At 43.7% G+C, this 27,796-nt stretch overlaps 1 protein-coding gene across 3 annotated transcripts; it reads left to right on the top strand.

The window, feature by feature from the left end:
- The first annotated feature begins 424 nt into the window (after window positions 1–424).
- tbcelb (tubulin folding cofactor E-like b) lies at window positions 425–27,690 on the top strand. 3 transcript variants are annotated; one of them, XM_064351483.1, is made up of 9 exons: window positions 425–580; window positions 4,417–4,548; window positions 7,102–7,327; window positions 7,536–7,675; window positions 9,876–10,057; window positions 11,833–12,089; window positions 13,217–13,343; window positions 14,783–14,899; window positions 21,873–27,690. In XM_064351483.1, the coding sequence occupies exons 3-9, from the start codon at window positions 7,126–7,128 to the stop codon at window positions 22,195–22,197; spliced, it is 1,350 nt and encodes a 449-aa protein (XP_064207553.1). In that variant the 5' UTR covers window positions 425–580; window positions 4,417–4,548; window positions 7,102–7,125; the 3' UTR covers window positions 22,198–27,690. The 3 variants fall into 3 exon arrangements, with proteins under 3 accessions (XP_064207553.1, XP_064207555.1, XP_064207554.1); XM_064351485.1 differs by lacking the exon at window positions 21,873–27,690 and adding an exon at window positions 19,576–20,084; XM_064351484.1 differs by lacking the exons at window positions 425–580; window positions 4,417–4,548 and adding an exon at window positions 6,162–6,750.
- Window positions 27,691–27,796: the final 106 nt, after the last annotated feature.

Raw genomic sequence — 27,796 nt, 5'->3', positions numbered from 1 at the left:
ATTTTGGAGGGAAAAATCGCTTACTCAGGCTAAGGTGGCAATATTGTATTATACCATTCGTTTAAAGTTGAACCACATTGGTACATCTGTTGTCAACCATACCATTTTACAAGGCAATTTTACAAGGCAATATACCATTTTATTTCATATCATTGATTACGGTTGTGCCAAGTTAGAAAATGGCAAACCCCGTCATGTTCAGTAGCCTAGTTTGTAAATGTTGATCAAAGCAGCTCCAGTTCCTTGTGCATCTTTCAAAATTAGCCTGTGGTAAGACCTGTTTTTAAACTGTACGGAAATTGGAGTATACGCAAAGATATGTGTATTTCGTTGAGAGGTGTACGTATAACGAAACCAGTTGCTTTTCTCCTTGTTGTATACGCGTTTAATCTTTTCATTGGTTATTACGAATCACATGGCGCATTATAGCCAATGGTAATTATTCTTGCTCTCTGCACCTAATGTGTACAGTGGTGCAGACAGAGGTCGGTTAATACGTACTGCGTCACTTCCAGGATGACGAGGGGGGTTGGTGTGACAAGTGATCAACAATAACAAGAATCAGAGCGACTAGGAGAGGGTGAGTGTAATCAATCTGCAAACAGTTCGTGTGAAAATCCATGAACATGAAATAAATATGCAATTGCTAAGTGATGGTTTGACAACGTATAGTTTTGGCATCAGTCATTATAACATTCTAGGTCAGTGATAAGCAGGTCTTGAGTCTTGAATACGGATAACATATATGGCTACATTAGCTGTTGGTAGCTACATAGCCAACGAGTTAGCTAACGGTAGATCTCTAATTCATAAGGTAAGCCAGCCAGCAAACCAGCAAGCTAGCCAACGTTAGCTACTGTACCGCACGACTAGCTTAGCCAACTGTACGCACGTTGGAGGTGTTTTAGTTGGATTTCCGTAAATAAAATTGAGAGTGATAATAACTTGTTTCTAAAAGCAGTGAAAGCTAATTTCATATCACGGAGTCATTTTTTATTGGAATTTACTTTGGTCACAATAGCTAGCTTGATAGATCCCGAGCTCTGTGCGCTTGTCTAATGTTCTTATTTGTGATCTCGAACGATACTTTTGTCCTGTGTAATGTGATGTTATTGATTTATCTAAGGCGCCCCGTGCACAGAGATCAGAAGTACAATGCAAGGAGATTGTATCGGCTAACGTAACAATGTAACAAAGTAGTGTGTGTCAGCCATTCACCTAGCTAGTCTTGGTACTGCACCGCTAACTTGCATGCTAGCTACTGTAGGTTCGCTGTAGCTATATAAATAGATGCAGTCTCGGCACATTTTGTTCTGCAGGTGGCGGTTAAATGGCTATGAGGCTTAAAGTCTCCTTTATGTGGAATTCAGAAAAACAAGTTTTCTAGCTTGATTGTTATAATCATAGAATGGCTACTTAATGTATAACGGCAAGCACGTACATTGTCCTCCCATGGTCAGTTCTCCAGATCTGCTCCGTTTATGGTTCATGACTGATCTACCAAAGGCAATCTAGCTAAAAACACACTCACAGAGGCCTGTGGCACAGGTATGCATGTTTTTGTTCCACTCAAACATCTGTAAAGTAAGATATTTTTCATTCAGTAAAAAAAAATCAGTTTGTAACTATGGGATGTTTCATAAACTAAGCAGCTGGAGAATAGTTCATTAAACCCTAGGTAGGCCTAAGGGTACAAACACATCAGTAAAGTAGACAGTGACCCAGCACCTTTTTCAAATATTGGGTATTTCATCCCAAAGAACATTCCAAATGGTGGCTTTGGTTCTGCCTGAAGCAAACTTTTCCCCCCTGAAAGTTTGAGCTTGCAACTCCGTCCCTAGTGACGTTTCCATAGCAACTCTGAACCCCTTGAGATAGTTTGAAACAAAAGTGTTGTCATGACAGCTGTTTGTTTGAAAGTCCACCTTTTGTTATCACAGTCATTTACATTAAGCACAACTGCCTCTGGGAAGTTGATATGGCCCAAAGTGTCTTTTGTCATGTAGAAAGGGTGCTCCTAGCCAACAGGCTGTTGTAAGCATTGGGGTTTAAGGAATCCCTGGTATGATTGTTGTCTGCCGGCCATTGTATTATTGTTTACGTGTGACAAACTGCATTTCCACACAGTTGAAAATAAGGAATGAACTGCAATTGAACAAAAGATGGCACTTCTTTCAATCAGTAAAACGTTGACAAATAGCTTTCCCTGAGATTGGTTTGTATCTTCCAAGAAAGACATACAAATAAGTTTGGGTTGGTAGTAAGGTAGACCCACTATGCATTGGATGTGTAGACCCATTGTCTCCTGTCTGGTCGTAAAACATCAACGTTTGCTATCAACAAGGACATATGATACGGTTTGTTCGGTATGACCACCCTTTGGTCTTGGGAAAATGGAGGAAACTGGCCTGAACATCAGAAGCCTTTTTTTTGTCAGTGACACCTGTGCAAGTGTGCGGTCATCACAGGCCTGTTTGAAAGATCTCTGTCTTCGGTGGTTTCATCCCGTTGGCCAGCTAACAGTCGGCATGGAGACATGCTCAGACCCTCGTGCTGAATGAGAGATTGTGGCGAGGGCTCAGGCCAACTTAATGAGCTGAAGAAAGATGACACTTGAGCAAGCAAGCGCAGTGTAATTGATAAGCCTTATCATTAGTGACCATCTAATAGGACCCCTGTCTGTTGTGGTTGTTGTCTTCTTGCTTTTCCATATGGCCACTGAGAAAGAAACAATGGTAATCTTGGTCTGGCAGTAAGAAATAATGGTCAAACAATCTAAAAAAGTATTAAAGTATTCAGAAAAATATTCTAAGTGAAATTAGCTTCAGCTTCCACCCCCAACCAAATCACATGTGCACAAGCACCGCTGACATTCCAAAACACAGAATCGGCATCGGGATAAAAATAGATCCGCATGACCATACGCTCAAACCTAACCATCACAGGGAGGACGGGGGTGAACGTGGCTCTGGCTGGAGTGCATGCCTGTCACCAGAAGCACCTGTTCAGCCCTGAACAACGTCTGTTGTCTACTTCTGGATATAGTCCTACCACTCACTTGCTTCAGTGAAGTTTTTCTGAAGTGAAAATGAGCAATGTATTCATATATTTTTCAGTTAATATTTGCGTGCTAGGTACACTGTAAATTGCATAAAACACTAGACCGACTTTAAGTATTTTAGTAATTTCTGCCGTTGAATGCTGTGTGCCCTCCAGAATCAAGGAATTTTAATGAGGGAGGAGGTTTAAGCAGCCAAGTCTTTGTAGGAACTACAGAATGAAAACTCACACACTCCAGAACAAAGATACTTTTTTATTTATCCGTGTAATGAAATGTTTAGGCCTTTGGATCTTTGCCGAAACACGTTAAACATTTCACACAGGTCTGTTTTAGTACTGCACTTTAACGAGCCCAGAAGCGTGTGAGATGCCCACCTTCCACAAGCACACTTAAAATGGGTGGGGCAAGTAACAAACATGGTTGATCTGTGGAAAAAGTCAACTGAAAAAAAGTAAGCATTTTACCTGCATTTAATTTGATCTACCATTTAGCTCCAGGAAAGATGAAACATGACACAGCCTGAGAAAGAGAAGCATAGCAAGCACGTTAGATATGCTTGGCAATCACATATCTTTTCAATGACATTTCATTTTTCTAAAAATAAATTTAAAATACCCAAAAGTCTCAAACATGGCCTTGTGAAAACTTCTTAATTTGTCTTTCTTTAGATTGCTAATGTGACATTTTGACCCTGAACCTTATGCCAAGAACTTACCAAGAATCTCTACATCATGCCTCATAATCATTACTTGGCTTCAATACATCAAACCAACAATATGGATGATGTTGCGATTTTTTCAAAAGATACGTGTTTTGTTATGCTTTATGATATTGTCTGGCCATTTTAATTATTTAAAAGCTGATGGTTTCTTTGTGTGTGTATGTTTGTAAATTTAATCAGAGGTAATCCTGATTTAATCAATATGTCATTGTTGAGTGGAAATAATTCCATTGGTTGAATTCAGAATTCTGCAATAGTCTGAGACACAATTGTTTACAGGGCTGAAAATGTGGCATTTTTGTGTGTGTGCATTTACACGTGGGATAAAGAAAATTTGCTAAACCTATGATACTGACTAATGTGTGTGTGTGTTTGTGTGTGTATGTGTGTGTGTTTGTGTGTGTGTGTGTGGGTGTGTGTTTGTGTATTTGTGTGTGTGTGCGTGTGTGTGTGTGTGTGTGTGTTTGTGTGTGTTCATGTGTGTGTGTGTGTGTGCTTTTGTGTGTGTGCGCGTGTGTTTGTGTGTGTGTGTTCATGTGTGTGTGCGTGTGTTTGTGTGTGTGTGTGTGTGTGTGTTGGGGGGGTGTCTGCTTCCCAGGTTTCTGATTACTTGCCTTTTCTCCTCCACCCCCAGCTGTGCTCCCAGGCTGGTGTGTGCATCTCTCAGCTTGCCTCCCTACGCCTCCAAGCTGGGAAAGGTCATTTGAGAGGGAATTGCGGAGGATCTGGGGGCAACGGCCTCTCTGTGCAGCTGCCCAGTTGCAGGGTAAGGGAGAGACAGACAACCTGTCCCCAGACAACCTTCAGTTATATCTCTGTTCTCAGAGAGCTATAGCTGGAGGAACAAAAAATGGCTTTTTTATTACATAAGGGAGACATTGCATGCTCCCACTATGGTATGATACTTTATCAACAATGGCCAGTTGTTAGTCTAATAAAGCACATTGACTAATGTTACCATTTACTAACCATTAAGCCCCCTCCATATGGTTACAGAATTGAATTATATGGGCATAAAATATATGCGGGTAAACATACAAATAAAGAATAAACAAAATGAAATTCAGGCAATGATCAGTTTCAGTGAGAATGAGCTGCTTGTTCTACAGTACTTTTCAAGTATATAAAACTTCACGTGTCTTCTGAATAAAATGAGGCAACGTTTGGATTGATGATTAACTGCTGGAATGATGAGGGGAATTAAAACAAAATGGCGGTAGCAAGCATGCGGTGACACACAGGACACTGGCTGAGGAGGTGTCTCTGGGAATTATGGTTAGTGCAGCTGCATACATGAATGGCAGTATAGTATAAATGTTAAGGAACTTGGCTTGTAACCCAAGGTTGCAGGTACTTTATCCCAATAGCTTCCAGATACCATATGTAAAAATAGAATTGTGTCACAAAGTCACTCTGGATAAGAGCATCTGTTAATGGCAGGGATGTAGTATAATCAATTTTAATGTAATGTAATCTGTTCCATAAAAACATCCATCTAAACCACAAAAAAGCCTCTTTGTTCAATTTTCTTGGTTTGTCACCACCTGCTTTGACCGGTGGTTTTTGGAGAAGCATTTTATGAGCAAGCTCGTCGTATCTGTCTCCCGGATCAATTCGGCCTCTGTTTTTCAGTGTGCCACAAGGAGTCCGCAGAATGTCTGTAATGGACTTAATTAAAAGGGCAAACATGAGAACTCCCACAAGCAGCAAATCAGTAGAAACATGGAACATCTTGACATGCTAGCCCGACATAAAAGACTGCTATAGTTTAAGTGCACTTGCCACTTAAGTCAAGGTTAGTCTGGTTCATGCTGTATTTATGCGACCCTTAAAAGAACATACTTTGCCTGATACTTGAAGTTTGACCGTACAGTAAGCTGAAAGAATTCCCTAAACTTGTACAACAGTAAAGCTTAAGGCTAACGTGGGCATTTTTAATTTGAATTCCAGACTAGGAATTGCTGAGTATGCTCCAGAACAGTGTCCAATTATTATTTGTAATACTATAATCCTGCAAACCAATGAAAATTCATAGAGAATACAGACAAATGTAAAAGTATTTTCTGAGTTGTTTTCTTATGATTGTATGGTTTGCTTGGAGCTCAGATTCTCAGATATCTGCATAAGTGTCTTCACCTGCTTGCATTAAAGAGTTTATTTTGGAATAAAGAGCTTTAGAATACTTATTTGACCCAGGTCACTGTTGCTCTAGGGCTCTGTTCCTGCAGAGCCACGGGTTCTGCATTTTTTTTTTTTTTTCTGTTCATTGTTTTCATTAAAAAATTAAACTAGACCCAGGAAACCTGATGAACCGAGTTAACTATGCAATCAACCGCGTGAGTCGGTCAAGTGGGTCAGCCGAGTGGCAGCTATAGCCAGCACGCGCCGCGGCTCTCCAGGGCCCGCATGGCGCAGCCTTCCTCCGGCGCTGGGGTGAACGCTGGAACAGAGAGCGACGTTCAGCGGGCCGTCACTGTCCCACCCGGCTGCGGCGCTGTGCCGCCCAATTTGCTGTGTCAGCATGGCCCTAAAGACGGCCTGTGTCCTGGAGATAAGCTCTCAGTCACCGCCCAGACCGTCACGCTTTGGGACCCAGAGCCTTGATACAGCAGGGCCCCCTCCCATGTCAGCAAAGAAGCACGCACACAGTAGTATAATGAACCGTTTGTGGCAATGCCCAGCTGTAAATATCGACAGCAGCAGTGGGAAGACACTTACTGGAAGGCCGTATCTCTTTCTGGATTTCATGCCAACTTATGCTCTTACGTGTTTAATTAGCCTGCTCATTTATGTGATCGCACCTGCTTGCTGCATTTGTTGATAAGGTCACAATTGACAGCTGAAGGTTGTTCCTCCGTCCTTGCATGAAGCGTTTTACTCTGGTCTAGTCTATGAGTGAACCAGTGTGGGTGTAGATAACTAGTTGCGCTACAATAACCTGTAACGGCTCCAGCCCTCCAGGAATGAGGTTAGTATCTGGATATAGATATTTTACTTCAATGTATTGTCGGTATATTCCATTTCCTGTTAAAGAGGGCTCAAGTGCACAGCCACTTGGTTATGCCAGAATTAGCTACCAAGCTAAATTTAATCTGGTAGGTAACTAAAAAACAGGATACATGCAGACGGGAATACAGTGATCAATACAACTGGCAGTTCAAGCATACACATTCATTACACATCAAGGCTAAAACATACATTATTGCTTAATGATCTCATGATTGGTTTGTTTTCAGCCTTGAATTCAGTTATAATTCAACCTTAAGCCACTCTGAGTGAGATTGAAGAGTGACCAAGGTCCCTGCCTTTTCTCCTCCAGCCATTGCTGCTCCACCCATCGTCTATGAGTGTTTGGCTTTTCTACTGTTTGGGGCCATCGGACAGAGAGGGGATGTGGGACGGGGCCTCTGACCCGCCCGAAGAGGAGGGGCGCACCTTCATGCAGGTGATCAGCGAGAAGTACAGCCCGGAGAACTTCCCTTACCGCCGGGGGCCCGGCATGGGGGTGGTGGTTCCGTCCGGCCCGCAGGGGTCGCCAATGAAAGGTGAGACTGGTGCCGCCGAACTTGCGCTAGCCACCAGCTAATTATAGCTAGCTGCAGGCATCTGTGATGTATACCTTACCTGATCTGCATTCAACGAGGCAAAGCTGAGCTATTGTAACGGAAAGCGCCGGAGTGTGATGCAGTGTAAGGCAATGCCGTTTAAGGTGCTGTAAATGCGATGCTTGTGCGCGCGCGTGTCTCCCTGCAGACCGCCTGAACCTGCCCAGCATCCTGGTGCTGAACGGCTGCGGAATCAGCCGCGCGGGAGACGAGGGCGAGATCGCCGCGTTCTGCGCCCACGTGGTGGAGCTGGACCTGTCCCACAACAAGCTGCAGGACTGGCTGGAGGTGGGCACGGAGAGAGCGCCTGGCACGCGCTCGCTACGCGTCTTACGGGCAGCGTCGCGCACGCAAGGGGCAGCCGCCGCCGAGTCAGATTAGTCCCTGCTGCTGAGAAACCCCCGTCTGGCTTGTGGTTCAGTCTCCCAGAGCGATTGCCTACAGTTTGTACAGAGCAGAACTGTACAGAACAGTACAGACGTGTAACCCGCGTAACGTACTTTGAGAACTAAATAGACAGACAAATACATATTTGTATGCAAATCAGCTGGTGATACCTCTATGGCTGACACAATATGCCTCTTTATAATGAAACAAAATCTAGAAGCCAATATATTAGTGGGTTTCTGCAAGCCAAACTCAAAAAAACATATAGAATCCCAGTTTTTTTTTAAATAAAATGAATAAATAAAATTTTTTTCCCTTTTAATATAAATAACCGTATGAATTAATGCAGTAATAATGAGTCAACAACTTGTGAAATAAATAATTAAATATTAAACTCATTATTGCAAAATATAATTTCATCATACTCATTTTAATAGTGACATTGTTGCGTTTTATTTAATTTTTTGGCATTTTGCAACGACTAATCATAGTCATCTCTTTTATTGCTTAATAATAAAGTAAGCAAGTTGACATATTTTGTTATACAATTAAATTTTTTTTTTCTCTGTGAGCTAGCTTTTTCATGCAGCTGGAAATTTGGCTGCAAATTTGCCCTCCCTCCCCACCCTTATACTCTAAATAAACAAATGATAATTATAATGAAGTCATTTCTTAACTGTAATACCAAAAAATATAATACTAAATACAGATCTGTCTATCAGTTCTTGTATTATATGTGCACAGCTGTACAAGTGAATGTTCTCGTTTTTGCCCATTTTCAATTTCTTGTAAAAAAATGTTCCCATTTCTGACACACTCTTCTAGTGCCATCTATAAAATGTGATGTTAAGCTGTTGTGGAGAGAAACCATGTGGCGGTCCATAGTGACCGACTGTAAACCCATATACTAAACCTCGCCGTGCAGTCGGGGTTCGATTCCCCACCGTGGCACCTTCTGCGCTATAATCCCATCTCTGTCTGTAACCCTATCTGCTTTCTCCCTGTCTGAGTAAAAGGAAAACATACACATGGCAGACTACACTTCGCTTAAAACAAAAATATTGTATAAATTGGTTTAGTTTTGTGCTTGCTAGCGCTGGATCAATTTTGCATTCTTTAGACTCTGAATTAAATGTTGTTTAGACTGTATTCTTTAGATTGTCTAATTTGTAGAAAGCCAAAGATGTAAAAAGGTAAGTCATGTAATTGCTGGCTTTAAAAGACCTGCCTTTAAATATTTATGGGAGGGGACATGTTGTTCCAAGTGGGCATAGAGGGCATTTCTGTTGTAAATATTTATGAAAGCTATATCATATTTCTAAAAAATGTATTCTTGGATTGTTTCTGTTAGTTTTTGCTTTTTTATTTTATTTTTTTAATTAATATGGGTATACTGTATATCAGAGCACTCGATTATACGACAAGAACATGATGTATTAAACTTCCACAGTCAAAGTGATTGTAATTGAGCAGCTCAGTAATATAATTTAACATGAGGTACCCCCAGACCCCCTGGCTTGTATAATAAACTGATTCTGATATTGGGCCATTTACCGTTCCATCTAAATTACACAGATAGGCGTAATTTGATTATGGACGTATTCTGGAACAGAAATTTGTCTGGAAAAAACCGTTTAACAAAAGTAGAACAGTCCTTTCTATAATATTTACTGTACCCACTAGAGGTATTTTGCATTTGTGCTGTTTATGTAGTGTAAATTTCTGCTATTAAGTGGGATGTCTCGACTTCGGTGTTCTGCCAATATGGCAAGTCAAATATCAGTTATTGATATTGGTCCCCAGAATTTCCACATTGTGCATCTTTAATTGAAGGTTACAAAGGATAACATTGGAAATGCACTGATCACATGTATACAAATGCATTATCTAAAAATGAATGAAAAGGGCATTGCATGTATCAGGCTCTGGCTGTTTGAATCATTTTTATGGATAGAAATTTGCGCTCTGGGTGGTTTTGCGTGAAATTTTCCTTTCAGTCGAGCCAATGTGCTCTACTGTTTTTAGCGAATGAGGCTTTTCAGAATAACAGAGTCTTGATTTACTCATTCACTCTTAATTTCTTGTGTCCTCGTTACTTTAGATCAGTAAGATTGTGAGCAACATCCCCAACCTGGACTTCCTGAACCTGAGCTCGAACCCGCTGAGCGAGTCGGTGCTGGAGCCCAGCTGCGCGGAGGCCTTCGTCAGAGTCCGCCGGCTCGTCCTCAACAACACCCGCGTGCCCTGGGACACCGTGTACACGCTCACGCGAGAGATCCCTGAGTAAGGCGCCCCCTGCTGGCGAGACAGGGGGGAAAAACTCTCACCCCCTCCACCGCTCAGCCAGAATTCCCTTACCAGTGATCATAGGGAACCGCTCTGACACTGTGCAAAATGTATAGGGCACAGTTTAATGTTCAGCATGAATTAATCTCTTAACCCAGGTCCATAAGAGACCAGATGTGCTCTGTCAGAGTAGAATGTACTCTGTCAGATTTGACTTAGCCCTGAACATTTTATTGTGAATCTGTTCACTCTGGTGAACTCACTTAAACCTTGATTGTACTTGGAAGTCATATTGTGACTGAAACCTCTTGTACGAGGTTGTGCCAAGATAGAGCAAAGACAATAAGGCAGCCAGCATAATTACTAAACAGTGAGACAAACAACTGGTATGGGTGGGCCGATCCTTAGTCCAGACATTTTTCTTCCACGGACGACTGAAGTGTGACAGGGGACCACCATTAAATACTCTTAAGCATTGATGAACGCAGTTTACAAAAATAAATCTGCGAATACTAGTCCATTCTGTCGGGTGGCCTAGTTGGTTCTACCTTATTTAGAGAAGTAGGTCAGAGATCCTGACTGCACCAATCACTGGTTAGTATTCTGGCTGGAGACTATTTAAAAAATTCCCCTTCTGGACTTAATGCTCTCTTAGGCAAGCTGAGGCAGTAGTCAGTACCTGCCTTGAGACCGTCTCTATCGGCATATATTATTGTTTGCATTTGCTATATTTTTCATATTTATAAATATGCCATTTTCCTGGACTGATAGAAATATCCTAGCAAATGCAAGCTAGATATAGGGTGGGCATTTATGATAGTTTTTTAGCAACCAATTTATCTGGTAGTTCTCCAAACCCTTACACTGTAGATATTGGGTTAACTTGTGTAGCTTACAGTATAGGCTTATCTTGCAAACGGCTGGTGAAATTTCTCTTTTGATAAAAAGCAGCTGAGTAGGCTGTCCAGGCTGTTTTGCCATGTATGTTAGTTTGAGTAGATGTCAATTCTTGCTTAGAAGTTTGCAAGCCAGCTGACTTCCCGTTTACTCTGGGAGAAAAGCCAGGCACACACTGTGAAAACTGCAGAACATAGAGTAATGTTTGTGAAACAGAAAGCAAGACCTAAGTTTGTCTTGTCAGTTGACAGAGTAAATAGCTGCCTAATTACTTTGAACTCAGTAAACTTATGATTTTAGAAAATGACAAATGGCTGGACAGTACAAATTATGTAAAAATGTTCAGCAAATTAAAGATATGAAAAGATGCAGGAATGCTTGTTGCATTGTTTTCTGGACACATAGATATTTATATTCCGGAATGTCAGCATATACCTGGGTACTCACAATTGCACTGGGCTTCCAGACTTGGGTGCTTGGTAGCAAAGAGGACAACCACTTTGCTTTTATGATTTGACCACCCCTGACAGATAATACTAGCAAAGGAAGCCTGCTTATTGAGTTCAAATAAAGGCCTTAGTGTGAGTAAAATGAAAATACCTAATTGTTTCCGCAGTTCATTGTACTGTCTTGTTAAATTTTTGTATATTTATTTTGTGTATTTTGTTACTTTTATGTGATTTTTTTGTGTTGTGATGAACTTTTTCCTAATTATTGCTTGTTTTTATTTTTAAAAAATCTTAGAATCTTATATATGAAGGTATGTATGTACGTACGCGTCTATGTATTATTGTTATTACCATTATTATTAGCTTTAGCATTAGTGTTGTTGTTACATGTACATCATCAGCTGTGTTCCCTGTGCCTTTTTGCAGGTTGGTGGAGCTCTTCCTGTGCCTTAATGAGTACGACAGTGTGACCCCAACCCCCATGTCCTGTCCCTCGCTACGCCTGCTGCACATCACGGACAACAACCTGCACGACTGGGATGAGGTGCGCAAGTTTGGGCCCATGTTCCCCGGCCTGGACACCCTGATCATGGCCAACAACAACCTGACCTCCATCCCGGACTCCGGGGACACCCTCTGCCGCCTCTTCCCCAATCTGCGCTCCATCAATCTGCACAACTCAGGTGGGTCCTGAGCTAGAGCTCACTCAGGTGTGTGTCCTTTAGCCAGAGCTCACTCAGGTGTGTGTCCTTTAGCCAGAGCTCACTCAGGTGTGTGTCCTTTAGCCAGAGCTCACTCAGGTGTGTGTCCTTTAGCCAGAGCTCACTCAGGTGTGTGTCCTTTAGCCAGAGCTCACTCAGGTGTGTGTCCTTTAGCCAGAGCTCACTCAGGTGTGTGTCCTTTAGCCAGAGCTCACTCAGGTGTGTGTCCTTTAGCCAGAGCTCACTCAGGTGTGTGTCCTTTAGCCAGAGCTCACTCAGGTGTGTGTCCTTTAGCCAGGCTCACTCAGGTGTGTGTCCTTTGCAGAGCTCACTCAGGTGTGTGTCCTTTAGCCAGAGCTCACTCAGGTGTGTGTCCTTTGCCAGAGCTCACTCAGGTGTGTGTCCTTTAGCCAGAGCTCACTCAGGTGTGTGTCCTTTAGCCAGAGCTCACTCAGGTGTGTGTCCTTTAGCCAGAGCTCACTCAGGTGTGTGTCCTTTAGCCAGAGCTTATACTCAGGCTCACCCTCTGAGATAGATCACACAGGTAGGTCCCTGGCCAGAATGAATCATGTATACCACTTTCAGCGAGGGCTTAAACTCAGGTAGCGTACTTGAAATCTTCAGTTTAGAATGGAAATAATATTTTAATGCTCAATTTATGGTTGTTCTTCTGTTACACTCTGCTTGTCTGCAGCAGTGTGTAACAGAAGCACTTAGTGCTTTAGTATGACCATACTTTTTCCTCAAACTGTACTGCTAATGAATGCAGGAATTAATTAAACACAATGATATGAATACACTTGATAAATGTTAGCAAAACATTGAAACTAGCAGGATAGCCCCACCATGTCCCCTGTTGCTGCGCTCCTCTGGTGGAACAGTAGGAGGCAGTCTTATCTCACTGTCCCAGTAGCTGCAGGGGTCGGACACTGCTACTGAACCTGGCCCTGAGGGGGTCTGCTATAAGGTTACTGTAGCAGCAAATTCACTCACCCATTAGAAACCCAGCTTCTTGTGGTTTTGTATTCTTATTTTAAGAAGGGTGTGTGTGTGTGCGCGCGTGCGTGTGTGTGTACGCATGTGTGTTTGTGTGTGCGCATCTCTAATAGGTCTGAATCAATGGGAGGATATAGAGAAGCTGAACTTATTCCCCAAGCTGGAGGAGGTGAGACTGCTGGGGATTCCGTTACTGCAGACCTACACCAACACAGAGCGCCGCAGCCTCATAGTGGCACAGTGAGTATCTCCACCTGCATGCACTCAGGTACATGTACATACACAGGTACTCAAATACACCCAGGTACTGAATCACTCACACAGGTACTCAAATACACACAGGTACTCAAATACACACAGGTACTGAATCACTCACACAGGTACTCAAATACACACAGGTACTGAATCACTCACACAGGTACTCAATACACAGGTACTGCAATCATCACACAGGTACTCAAATACACACAGGTATGAATCACTACCAGTACAAATACACAGTCTGAATCATCACACAGGTACTCAATCACACAGTACTGATACCACACAGGTACTCAAATACACACAGGTACTGAATCACTCACACAGGTACTCAAATACACACAGGTACTGAATCACTCACACAGGTACTCAAATACACACAGGTACTGAATCACTCACACAGGTACTCAAATACACACAGGTACTGAATTACCCACACAGGTACTCAAATACACACAGGTACTGAATCACTCACACAGGTACTCAAATACACTCAGGTACTGAATCACTCACACAGGTACTGAATCACTCACACAGGTACTCAAATACACTCAGGTACTGAATCACTCACACAGGTACTCAAATACACACAGGTACTGAATCACTCACACAGGTACTCAAATACACACAGGTACTGAATCACTCACACAGGTACTCAAATACACACAGGTACTGAATCACTCACACAGGTACTCAAATACACTCAGGTACTGAATCACTCACACAGGTACTCAAATACACACAGGTACTGAATCACTCACACAGGTACTCAAATACACACAGGTACTGAATCACCCACACAGGTACTCAAATACACACAGGTGCTGAATCACTCGCACAGGTACTCAAATACACACAGGTACTGAATCACTCACACAGGTACTCAAATACACACAGGTAATGAATCACAGGTACTGAATCACTCACACAGGTACTCAAATGCACAGAGGTATTGAATCACTCACACAGGTACTGAATTACACACACAGGTACAGAATCTCACGCAGGTACTGAATCACTCACACAGGTACTGAATTACACACCGGTACTGAATCACAGACGTTCTGTGAGTATATGTGCTTTGAAGGGCAGAGGGAGTGATTCAGAATCTATTTGTGATCCTGAATTACTCACACTGCCCTTTTCATGCTCAGATACTGACTCATTCACTTGGCCATATACACTGATTCTCAGAGACCCAGCTTATCTAGACACACACACACACACACATACACCCACACACACACACACACACACAGGCACACATACACACACATACACACACAAACACACACACGCACAGGCACACACACACACACACACACACACACACTGGTATACACACACACACACAGGCACACACACACACACTCTGGAGGAGGTGAGCTGTGCGTGACGCGGTGCTGTGGCTCCCTCAGGCTGCCCTCCGTGACGATGCTGAACGGTAGCGTGGTGACGGAGGCGGAGAGAGAGGACGCCGAGCGCTTCTTCATCCGCTACCACCAGGGCTACCCCGAGGAGGAGCTGCCTTACAGGTAAATCACACAGTGCACCTCTGCTCTGCCTTCAGCGACGCTGAACCCTGTGACCCGGTGACCCTCTCCCCAACAGTGCAACTAGCCTCTGCAGTCTGATTCACCACAGTACCTAAACCACACCACAGTACCTTTTTAGCCTAATTAGCTAGTCATTGCCGACCTTCTTTCTGTCCTACTTTATCTACCGAAGGTTCCTGTGTGGTTACGGGAGTGCTTCAATGTAATTTTTTTGTATTTCTGTGTATGTAGCTTTTATTTAACCACAATATTGATCGTTTTTGCAGAAGCAGCATTTTTCCCCTCCTAGGTCTTCAGGAGTAATTTGTCTAAATCTTGTTTATATAACGAGCAGCCCTCTGAAGGTGCCCACACGGTAATCTGTTAATGCTCACACTGCAGCCTCCTCCACTAATCACACTGAGACCACCCCCTACTGCTCTCACTGTGACCAGATACCCCCCCCCCCCCCTCCCCCTTGCCCCACTGCTCACATTGTGGACTGACAAATGCCACTCCCTCAGATGTCTTTACATGCTGGTACATGACATCAGCTGGAGGTCTTTCACAGATTTTTCTTTATATTCGGAAAAAATGTCAACTTCTTCACATTACAATATATTTAGTTTATCTATGTAAACAAGATATATTTATGTTTTTTTGCTTTACTTTCTTTAAAATTTTTTAGCCCCTTCATTTAGCTTTTTCTGGTGGTCAGAATCGGGCAGCGGGAGTGCGCGGCAGCCGCTTCCCCTCCCGGCGGTCTCCACACCCGATCTGAGGCCGGGTTCACGTCCGGGGGGTTGTGCCGGCTCAAGTTAGCCCGCGGCACACGTACCCTCGGCCCCGCGTCCGTATCGCCTTTTCCCAGACACAACGGGACACCGGACAGCCCCGCGCAGCCGAGACCCACGCGGCACGGGCCGGATCGAGTTCTGCTCCCCGCCTCATCGCCCCGCCGGTGTCTCCCCTCAGCGGGAATTTTGGGGTGGGCCCGCACTGGGAATGGGAGCGCTCCTCCTGCCCGGGCGCATTCCACTTAACCTCGGGAGAATGCGGGGAAGGGACTGGTGGCGAGGCGAGGAAATCTGACCTTTAGGACACAATGTGGCCAGTCTCTGGCCGCTCAATGACTCCTTTGTGAGCAATACGCCGATCAGAAAATGGATACACATGGGGGCAGGCTGATTTTCCTCTCCCTCCCCCTCCCTTTTTATTTCTCTTTTTAAATGTATTTATTTATTTATATTACTTTTTTAAAATTCTTGAAGGGGATTGGGCACATTTATTTGTTTATCCATTTGTAACGAGAGCTGGCGTGCAGATTCTGGAGGGGTGGGGGGGGGTTTGTGGCATTTGCAGGAATTGTCTGACTAATTATGACACAGACAGAGTGGCTTTTTGGACCCGGCGAGTGATTGAGGGATGGAGGAATTGCGTGGGTGATGTAAAGGACAGGGAATTTTGGGCATGCGGATCTGCTGAGTGTAAATTCATACGGGCCTTTAGCGTAGAGGTTTGGCCTTTCGGGTTTTTACACGGACACCCGAGACTGAAGCGTAAACGGGGCGGGACCGCTGGCGGGGTTGGTGTCGCTGCCTCGCCGTCGCGTACGAAGGCCGGCCTTACATAATGGGAGCTGTTGTCTCGCACGCTCTGTGAGGTCTGTAACGTGAGTGATGGGTGCCGGTGAGCATGGCAGTGAAGCACTGGTAATGGAATAGAGGGGTAAATTCTGCATTTCTTAAAGCAGATACCTTCACGTGTATTATTGTCTCCTTTACCTGACTCTCAGATGCAAAGTTAATTACGTGGAGTACGCAGAAGAAAATCGTACAAGGGCCCTGCACGTCATGGCTGATGTACTTGGCTGTTTACCTTTTGTGGGTGGATAGAGCAGGGATGTACAGCTCCAGTCCTGAAGGGCCACAGTGTCTGGTTTTCGGTGCCTTTCAGCACTTGAGCACTTGATATAAGCTTTTGATTGGTTGAAGTATCAGCACCGCTCGTGTTGTTTCCGAGACCTAAATTTCAGTTGACTGAAGAGAAAGCACAAGGACACGGTGGATCGCCAACTTCCGCCCTCTTGAGGTATAGGACCACGCTTGAATCTTCACAACTGTGGTTTTCTTGGTACATTTAGCCAAATGGTTCCTGGTTAGGGATTTGAAAACGAACACAAAAAAAAAAAAATCTAAATTGATAATTCAGTAATTGTATACTTGTTAAATAAACCTAATATCTAGTACATCATAATTTGAGTCGAAGTAAAGTAACATAATATCCAATATGTCATTCCTAGAATTGTAGTAAAGTAACCTAATTTCAATGTCATTACTTCAGTTGTAGTAAAGTAACCTGATACTGAATGACTATGACATAATGTCATGACTAGAATTTTGAGTCCCTGGTCCCAGGCCAAAATTTCATTTGATAGCTTTGTTGTCATTTCCATGTTTAAAATAGCACACATTGATAGTTATGGAACTGTATTTTTGCTGTACATGACCATACCTTGATTAATTATCACAATAAACTGAATTCTCCAGGGCAGTACGTAGCATACCTGCTCCTTTGGGTTGAAATGACCGCATTTGAGCTGAACTGTGATCAATTCACCTTGAATTAAATCTTATTTGAGTAAAAAAACAGGACTACATGTAACTGACTCGGGACCTGTTGTGTAGATACAGGCCGGACTTTTTTATGCCAATTTCATAGCGTGGTAGCGTGTATCTTGTTCCTCAAATTGAGTTTGTTTCTTGCAAATTGCATCATTTGGGAAAGCAAATCTAGAAGGGGTCCAAAAATGCGGATTGGTTTATTTACTTCTCGTTTCACTCTTTGATTTGAGTTGGTTCTATTTCCGGGTTTCACGTTCTAAAACTGACCATGAAAGCCAAACCGAAATTACTGGCGTTGTTGCATACTTGTTTACGTCCTGAGAAATGGCAAATTACACATCCGCATAAATAATGTAGATATTAAGGTGCATGTGTATAACATGTTTGTTGCTTGACTCTTGATAAGTAAATGTTAGCTGGCTAGCCTCTTGAATTATTCAGTACACTGAAGCGCCAGTGTAGTGATGGTTTATAAATCAGCTTTATATCTGAGTTGTATTTCCTGATTCCGGCTCTGCCACCAGGTTCAGTATTAGCTGTGTGTATCATGAAGGGGAAGTGTTTGCCAAGAAGGCATCCAAGCCAGCCCAGGTGCAGTTTGTGTCTTTATGTGGAGAGAGATGTCTGTGTGTGAGTGCAAAGAGGGGCATGTTGAACAAATTATTTTGGGGACCCAAATGTGCTGTGGGCCAGAATGGTTTATTCAGCAGGTATCCCTCTACCTCTGACTTTCTTCAAACATTTCCATATTATATAAAGTGGCAATATCCACTAATTTCTGGCTTTGTACACTAATTCAGTATAAGATACGCTGCTTGATACCTTCCAGAAATGAATAATCATCACAAAAACAGCTGGGAATATGTGGAACCCAGCTACTTAAATTAAAAACCATGATTAGTTCCTTAGTTGGAGAGGATATTTTTGAGTTCTGCTAGAACAGAAGTCTGGTGCTACACCAATCAGTCAATCTGTCAATCAATAAACCAACCAATCACTTTTATTTTTATAAAGTAATCTTCACACCACGCTGTCCCAGGGTGCTGAGGAGTTCAAATCGGTTTACAAAATATGAAGCAAGGCACAGTGCAGTTGCACATAGATTACATACGAGTGCAAAATCCTTGCACCCATTGTTATTATGTATACATGTATGGATGCCCGTCCTTTGACCCTAAAGTAAGGTGTACCCCCCGTCCTCTGGGACGCAGCCTGGCCTGACCCCTGAATGGGCTGCATGCAGTGTGGGCCAGCCTGGCGAAGGTGCCCATGCCCTGCCCTGCTCCGCACAGGTACCCCTTTGTGGAGGGCAGCTCTCTGGAGTGCCTTCCCAAGAGGTGGCACACCCCTCTCCCGTCCAGTACAGAGAGGGGACTGGCATGGTCCCCACGCAGGCCCAACAATGCCCACTTTCTTTACACTCACACAGATCTGGTGGCAGCAATGAAACAGGTGCCATCCAGACCTCTTTTTTCTCTCATCGTCTCTCTCATTCTCTCTCTCTCTCGCTCACCCTCTCTCTCTCTCTCTCCCCCTCTCTCCCCCCTTCTCTCTATCTTGGCTCCCTTGATTCAAACCGCATTTACTTGGTCTTGACCTTGTGCCAGTTTCCCAGATGCTGAGAGGAGAGTGGAGAGGTTGGGGTTGGGGGGTTGCGTTGGGGCGGGGTTTGGAATGAGTGGGCAGTGGACAGGAGATGGCTGCCCCCTTTCTGACCGGCCTTTCCTGCCCCCCCTCCCCCTTTAGAGAGCAGCAGGTCAGAGACTCTCCGGCTAGACCGCCTGGTGGAAAGCGGAGACAGACGGAGTAGGGGGTTAACACAGAGCAGACTGAGAATCCCATTAGTCAGGCTGAGTGCAGGCCTGTCCCCTTGAGTAACCCTAGACTCGTCCAAACAGAGTCACGGACATGTTGAGCATAATCAGGCTTTTTAAACAAAGAAACGGACAGCTGAGGTGAGGAGAGGGTGCGATGAAGTCCATAAGTAGTCCTGTTCACACCTCACCTTTTTCTTTTCTTCTTGTTTTTGTTTCCCCCCAATTTGTACATCAGTGCGCACTGCTGGAACCTCCGCTGTCGATTCGGGAGAGCGCGGTCAAGCACGTGCTCCCCCCTGAAGCACGCCATTCCAGGCGCCGCTTATTATCCCTCTTCAGCTCACAAGCGAGGCTCGCACACGGACGAGTCGGAGAAAAAGGCTTCACGTGCGGGTTAACGAGCAGACTTGCAGGCATACAATCGACCAGCAGGGGTCGCTAGAGAGAGATGAGACGCTTATCCCGGCTGGAGTCTCTCTCTCTCTCTGTCTGCCATACGGGCGGCTTAGCTGGAATGGAGAAGGCTGACAAAGAACAGGATCACCAAAAAAAAAGCAGCTGGAGGAGACAGGAATATGCAAATTAGTGATAATTTGGTAACATCCTTTTTTTAACCCTCTGATAACCCATATTTGTATGTTTTATTCACATACTGTACATTCATAATTTTATATTCATCATGCATTTCAAAGCTAATCAATAAAAAAATATTTATTTGTGAATTATGAAGAATCCACACATACACACACGTGCTCATTTATGTATTTATTTATTTACATATTTATTTATTTTAATTCTGTGTACTCCTTTTCCCTGGAGATCTCCCTGCTCCCTGTAGTCTTCCTGCAGACAAACATGTTATGAACAAAAAAAAGGAGCGACTTGAGAAGGTGATTTTATTTCATATGTACTGAAAGATCTGTGCTGTCACTCATGTATAGGTTTATTGATTGAGAATATGGACTAAACAGTCCTCCTTGGAAGCCATCATGCCCTTATTCCTCTGTATGCTGAGCTAGGAAAAATACAAAGTGGCAAGATGGGAGGTCAGCTTCACTGTATTTAGTTTTTTCAGCCTGTGCCATTGTGTTGTTTAGCTTTGTTAGTCTTCATCTGCCGAAATAACATCAAAAGCAATATGGAGCGGTATTTAAAATTATTTTGTGTTAATAATCAGTAATGTCCACTGAAAATAAGAAGTACAAGAAGTTCCCGTGAAGAAAGGCACTTTGAACAAAGCACTAAGAATTCCCATGGCTGCCTTGAGCCTTAAAGAGAACTCCAGCCAGAAGCTGGCATTGTTGGGAGGGTTTTGGAAAAGAGGGGAAATTGCTTTTATTAGCCTAGCGGTTACAGTACCTTTCAAAGCAGACCCTTTCTCTGAGATTTTATTTAATCGTTCCTGGCCTTATCTTTCCCAGCATCACTTGGGGCAGAGCACTTTCTCACGGCTGAGTGTGTGTGTGTGTCTGTTTGAGGGAGGGATCACTGCACTCAACCACTCACAGACACACACAGTCTCGGTTGGAGTATAAACTCTACGTTCTGAAATCTGACTTCTCGCTTCACTGAAAGGGTTTCGGTGTGTTTTTCTTCTAACAAGAAGGAATGCTTGGGTAGACTAAAAGAGTTTATATATTAATATATTGGTTGTTTACTATATATTCATCTTGGTCAGATTGTGAAAGGCCAGTCAGGACCAATCCATTACAATCAGATGTGTCCCATGCGGTTAAATGCTAATACTAATGATCCCATGTGGGTTTGATGCTAATGCTAATGGTTGTGTGTGGGCTAGATGCAAACTCAATTGATCCTATAAATATTAGATACTAATGATAATAATCCCATGTGGGTTTGATGCTAATGTTAATGGTCATGTGTGGGCTGGATGCAAACTCAATTGATCCAGTAAATATTAGCTGCTAATGATAATGATCCCATGTGGGTTTGATGCTAATGCTAATGGTCATGTGTGGGCTAGATGCGGACTCAATTGAACCTGTAAATGTTGAATCCGAATGCTAATGATCTCATGTGGGGTCAGTGCTAATGTTAATGGTTCTGTGTGGGCTAGATACAAACTCAAATACTGTAAATGTTAGATGCGAATGCTAATGATCCTGTGGATTAGACGTGTCTCCTGCTGGTCAAATGCTAATACTAATGATCACTTGCGGGTTTGATGCTAATGCTAATGGTTGTGTGTGGGCTAGATGCTAACTCAGATGATCCTGTAAATGTTAGATGCCAGTGATCCCATGTGGGTTCGATACTAATGCTAATGGTTGTGCGTGGGCTAGATGCTAACTCAAATGGTCCTGTATGTGTTAGATGCTAACTCAAATGGTCCTGTATGTGTTAGATGCTACTGTTAATGATCACATGTGGGTTAGATGCTGACCATTCTGTGTGGGCTACGCTAGATGCTAGTGTTAATGATTCTGTGTGTGTTATATGTTGATACTAATGGTCCATGTGAGTCAGGCGCTAACGTTAGCTCTTCCTGCGTTACCCACACATCCCTCTCAGGTACCAAATCCTGGTGACGAAGTACGGTAAGCTGGCGCCCCTGGCCGACATCGACCTGCGGCCGCGCTGCCACGCCAAGGTGGAGGTGCACTGCGAGGACAAGGTGGAGCTGCTGAGCATCCGGCTGGACCAGACGGTGGCCGAACTCAAGAAGCAGCTGAGGACAGTTGTGCAGCTCTCCACCAGCAACATGCGGGTCTACTACATCGACAAGGAGGTGGCCTCCCACTTCGGGCCCGAGGAGTTGAAGTACAGCACACGGGCCCTGCATTCCTATAGCATCCGGGACGGGGACGAGATCCTGGTGGTCCCAAAGTCCAAATGACCACTAGACTGTACTTGAAGCCGTGGGTTTGGGGCGGGTAGAGGTGGCTGTGGGAATCTTCTTTTTGGCTTTTGTTTCCTTCTAGCACAAGTTCGCTTCCTAGTGCTTTGTGGAAGCCCGGTCCCCCTGGCTTCCCAGGTTCCATACGTGGCCCCTCCCCCAGCCTGCTTTCCACACTTCCTGTGTGGGGTACCTTGTCAGGAAAACAAACAGACGATCCTCTGACTCGCTTCACTCCCACAATTCTTTTCACCACGGCGAACCAACGTCACTTGAGCTCGGTGTACTTAAGTGACACCTCACGCCGCACTGTCATGCACACTCAGATAGACACACACAGACATACAGTACAATGCTTCCCCTGAGACAGACAGACACACACACACACACACACACACAAAGACTGTTGCTCTTATACTGGCCCCTTTTGATCTTGATCTCAGAGGGAGCCTTTAGTTTTTTTTATTTATTGTTTCCTTTGTGTGATGTAAGAACATCTTTAGAAAGCCGTCTCCTTGGATACGTTAAAAGGACCTTGGCATCCACATCCTAAGGCGATTTTCAGAGCTTGGCTGGCAGCATTTGATGAACTGGAGACGATGACGAGAGCAGGTTTTGAAAGTGTTCATCAGACCAGGTCGCTGCATTGCCCGAGACCCTTGCTACCCAGCCCCTTTGCACATACAACCTCATCTCCCCACTCACATATGCCTACAGATCGCCTGTTATTGCACAGTGTCACTGCATAAGATTAAAGTGAAGTGCATTAGCATCTGATAGCTGAGAGGATAGATGACCTGCTTTCATCTGCAATGGCTAGCATGGTGCTCGAAACTCAAAAATTTCTAGAACCAAACAATGGAAATGGAAATAATGTTTTCTCACAGCCAGTTTGGAAGTGTAGACACAGTGAGAAAGATGTTGACATGCAAAGAAGACCTTTTTTTGCATTTTTGATTGATGTGTTACCCCGATAATAATAAAAAGCCCAAATTAGAAATCATGGTCAAGACCGCTTGTGGTTGGTTGGCTGTATGGTGCTGAGCATTGCACAGCAGTATACCATCACAGCTCCCTTGGTTATGTACTGTAGGCCAAATGCCCTAAGGCGTGAGCCAATCAAACGCTGAGCAGAGACGCGGCAGTCGATGACCACTGACAGTCATACAGGCATCGATTTTGCTGGCATGCGCATGGAATCATGGATGATTCAGTGCTGTTAACACAAACCATTTCATATGCGTGTGCGTGTGTGTATGTGTGGCCGCATGTGCGTATTATTTATACATATAGTTTATGCATGAAAAGATTTTTCCTTTTTTAAATTAATATATTAATTATGAACCATGTTCTAGTGTCCATTCATGGCTTGATTGAGTTGCCTGCTCCAGCCATTTGTTCTTCGTTACAATCCACAGAAAAAGATTGCTGTATTAGTGTAATTCTTAAATATTCTTAATCTTTCTACCTAAAGCCTTGCTTCTTCACTTGGAAATTGAACACAATCAAATTCTTTCTTTCTTTTGTGTTTTCTTCTCTTTTTCTTTTTTCTTTAATCACTGAAGCCTTGGTTCTTGTGAGAAAGAGTACCTTGATAATTCTTCATTAATCTCAGCCTTTGCAAGTGTCTTAAAGTTAGGATTGGATGGCAAGAAGTAAAGCTTTCAAGTAGAAACACTATCCTTCAGTGCAGAAAAGCTATAGACTGTGTTTTTAAACGCCAATAAGCGTCGCTGTATTTAAGGAACCGGAGGGAGCTGAGTGCAGGAGGAACTCCGTGGCATGCTATACGCTCCCTTGACCCCTCCCGTTCGGGCATCGAGGGAAGTCATTGAGACCAGGGGGGTGATGGGATGTCAGGTTGTGGCGAGGTCCTCTCAGGCCTTCCTGCTGTCCGTCTCCTCATGAATGGAGGGTCTTTTCCCCGGGGGGACTCGAGAGAGCGAGAGAGACACGGAGGACGATCGACCCTAACTGGCCGAAACCCACACCGGCTGCCGCGCCGTCCAAGAGACTTCCTCCTCAGTTCAGATTAAAATGGGCCGCCTCCCAAAACACACGGGCCGTGTCTTCAGCCAGACTCCCAAACCTCCGAAACCCGCACCAGAAAAGGCTGAAGCCTAACGCCTCATTCTGTCAGAAAAGACCTTGTTTAGAATTCTTCACTGAGAGAGAGAGTGCGAGAGGGGAAGAATGCAGTTCACGCTCGTAGCCCAGCGAGGCCCGGGGTATAGTTGTTGCCATGGCGTCTCCCTTTTTTTGGCTGTCTCTGTTCGCGGTGTTGGTCCTCGGTGATTGTATTTTCCTGGCCATATTGAGCTGGTAATGATCTGAACACTTTATTTTGTGACTCAGAGTTAGGCCCTTGACATGGTCTTAAGTGACTGACCATACTGACCAGTCTTAAGTGGCTGGCTGTTTTATACTTTCTGGAAAGAAAGACCACGGATCATTTGACTGAGTGTGAGAAAAATATTTATTATGTAATTATGAGTTTTTATATGTAATTATATTTTATGGGGTGCAAATTGTACACAGTGCAAGAATGTGTCTTTTAAGAATGACTTCATGGCTTTGGTGACTGAAAGGTCATGGCACGCTTGTGCATTGCTTGCTTCCAGCAAAGGAAAGTCTCTTCCAACAGACGTTTGTGAATACCACTGTGAACATGGAGGCTGTTTATGTATCGCATGTGGTGGGGAGGAAACAGGCATAGGGTTAGCAGAACTGGACCAGGAATGAGTCAGGTTTCTTCTTTATTTGCTTTATCAGCAGGTACTTTTTTTGTGTTTTCATAGCGAAACTCTCAGTGTTGAATCAAATCAGTTAATAGTCCAATAGGAGTTTGCTCTGTACATTTTAGTTCATTTTTAGGCAATTTAAACTTGACTTAAAATAAGTTTGTCTGTATTACTCAGCAGTGCCCAGGATGCAGTCCTAGTGTATCATTTCTCGTGCTTAATTCCATGGGTCACGCCCAGAGCTCTTACCTTCTTCCTGTGGACCGTTTAAGTGGAAACTGCAAGTTTATCCCATGGTCGTATCTTTTCTTAACTGGAATCGATTCCATACATTTCAGGTGTCTGGTTTACCTGAGCAGCCCCCTTCTCTCCCCCCCCCCCCTCAGTTCCCACAGTGTTAGCTTGATCCTGAGCAAGGTCTGTCTGCATCTCCCCACGGCCCCCTGGTATCAGGTGAGGGAGGCCACTGCAACCCTACCCTGGCATACAGTGTGAACGCCGAACACTGGGCAACACTAATGGACAAGGTTGTTTCCACCGCTCTCTTTCTCTCTCTCTCCCCCCCCCCCCCTCTCTTTTTTCTGTGTCTGTGTAATTTGGATTAAATTGAGACACGGGGGTGTCTCTTCAGGAATGGCATTGTCATAACGTGAAGATGGGGGGTGGCGTTTGCTCCATTCCCCTTTCATTCTCAGTAATGCAAGTACACATAGCGTTGTGGGGGGCAAAATAGACAATTCCATTTAAAATATTGAACTTGTTTTGTTTTTACTATGATTAGTATAATTTATTTCAATCGTGGTTATAATATATGCTGTTTCAATTCTGGGTTATGTGTGGCGGCAGTGGGTTCTGTGTGCTTACCTTCGCCTGTCCAATCACGAGATGAGTCTGCTGGTGGGTGGGCGTCGGAGCCAAAATGTCCACCGTGGGCTTCCTGTCACAGCGGCTTCCTGTTGGCCTGCGCTCTGCAGGAGCCTGGTCTCTGGAAGAAAGGGACTGTATGTCCGTTCCTTTTCTGTAAATACACTGACATTAATGTAGGTACAGAAATCACTTCTGATTGCCATACTTTTTACGAGCCATTTTGGCGTGGAAAGCACCGCTATGCGTAGAGTTGTGGTTTTAATTTCTTGGCTGTGGAGTAACGCCCTTGCCCTGGATTTCCGATTCACCGAAGGAGCGAAAACGCTGATTTTGTAACGAAGCTGCTCACAGCGGTTTGAAAATATCCACAGTTACCATGTGCATTGCTGGAATTTCCCCTTTTTTCTGCAGTGTGATGACAAACTTGGCATTTTATGTGAGGGGATTCGTGGTAGAAAACATGTAAATGGGTCAGATAATGTAGCAGAGTTGCTAAAACGGTGAGGAGAATCAAGAGATTTTGTGTAAACCAGTTTAAAGCCAGTTAAAAAATGTTTAAAAAAGTAATTTAATACTGGCAGAAGACAAAACAGCCCAGTCATTATTTAGTTGTTGCTAATATTCACTCAGAGTAGCATGGCGTTGGCCTTTGACATGTATACAAGGCCGATCACATAGAAGAAGGAAAAACGTTAGTCCAAATGGAAACTTTATATCGCTGGAGGTGCTCAGGAGAAATGTGACCATATTCCTTTCTTAAATGTGTCATAAAGGGAAGACCACAGCTTAAGTTCTATCACTTTGAATGTCTTCTGCCTGACTCTCTAAGTGCTGATTTAAGTGTCCAAATGTGTGTTCTAGAAAAGTACATTTTAAACAAAAACAAAAAAAAATTATTTACTAAATATGTACAGGAAAACTATAAAGTATGTGAAGTATGTTTCATAAAGTCAGGTGCTCTGGGTATGGTTGTATTATGGTCAGTTGCATTGTGAAGACCAATGAGAACACCACAGGGTCTTGGTTCAGTTAAATGGTGTATGAGACCCTCTAAATGAATGGGAGACCAGCTTCTTTTTTTGTAAAACAAGATAGATTTTCTCTAGTATTGTAAATAATATTAAATGACTGAGAAAGAGCAAGGAAAATAAATCTTGTACACCCAGCACACTGTATACCTTGCAGAATTTCATTGGTGAGCGCGTGGGACTGTTTCTTGGTAATAGTATTTAAAGTTGAACGTGTGAACCCTAAGATGGCTACATGCCTCCTGTGCTTTTGTCAGCATTGACATTGCTCTCCGCTTGATAAGGTCACCAGAAGCTCCAGAGAAAGTAGGTTTCCACTGTATGTTCAGCTTCATGTAAGCTCAAGGACCGTTGCTTAACCAAAGAAATAATTCATGTTAAACTAAGAAAGAGGAGAAGAACAAGTCCTTAGACTCTGCTATTGCTGTTATTTGGATGTTTTTGCTTGCCATGTTAAGAAATAGTTTACCACCATGCCCATATTAGCATTTCTATAGCAGTTGGAGCGCTGCTGCTTTGTCTTATTTACACACATGAGAAAGGGGGTGAGGGGGTCAAAAGGTTAACTATGACATTTTTTCTGGGCAAGGAGGTCTGTGAACCTTCTTGTTCTAAGAGTGTGATTGCAGGTATGTGTCAGTTTTACCTAACCTGTTGGAAGCCAGATTGCAATTCCAAGACAATCTCAAGGTTGTACTTACTAGAGAGTGATTGCTCTGAATATCTGTCCCTGGCTTAGCAGCTGTGTAGAAGAACGTTGAAGTGTTTGCCACCAGGAGAGCCACGCCCTTGTCTCTCACTGACCCGTACTGTGAAACGATGATTTATTAAACCTGGAAGAGTTTCCTGATTTTGAACCTGTTTTGTGTGCTTACTTCATTTCACAAATCTCTCATAGTGTTCATTTTGAAAAATCTTATATAAAGGGTAACACCAGTAATTTAAATTTCTTCAGTATCGTCA

The sequence above is a fragment of the Anguilla rostrata genome, chromosome 9, assembly GCF_018555375.3.
Source record: "Anguilla rostrata isolate EN2019 chromosome 9, ASM1855537v3, whole genome shotgun sequence".
Taxonomy (NCBI): Eukaryota; Metazoa; Chordata; class Actinopteri; order Anguilliformes; family Anguillidae; genus Anguilla; species Anguilla rostrata.
The sequence above is the reverse complement of the archived record's forward strand: the minus strand, read 5'-3'. Positions and strand labels throughout refer to the sequence as shown.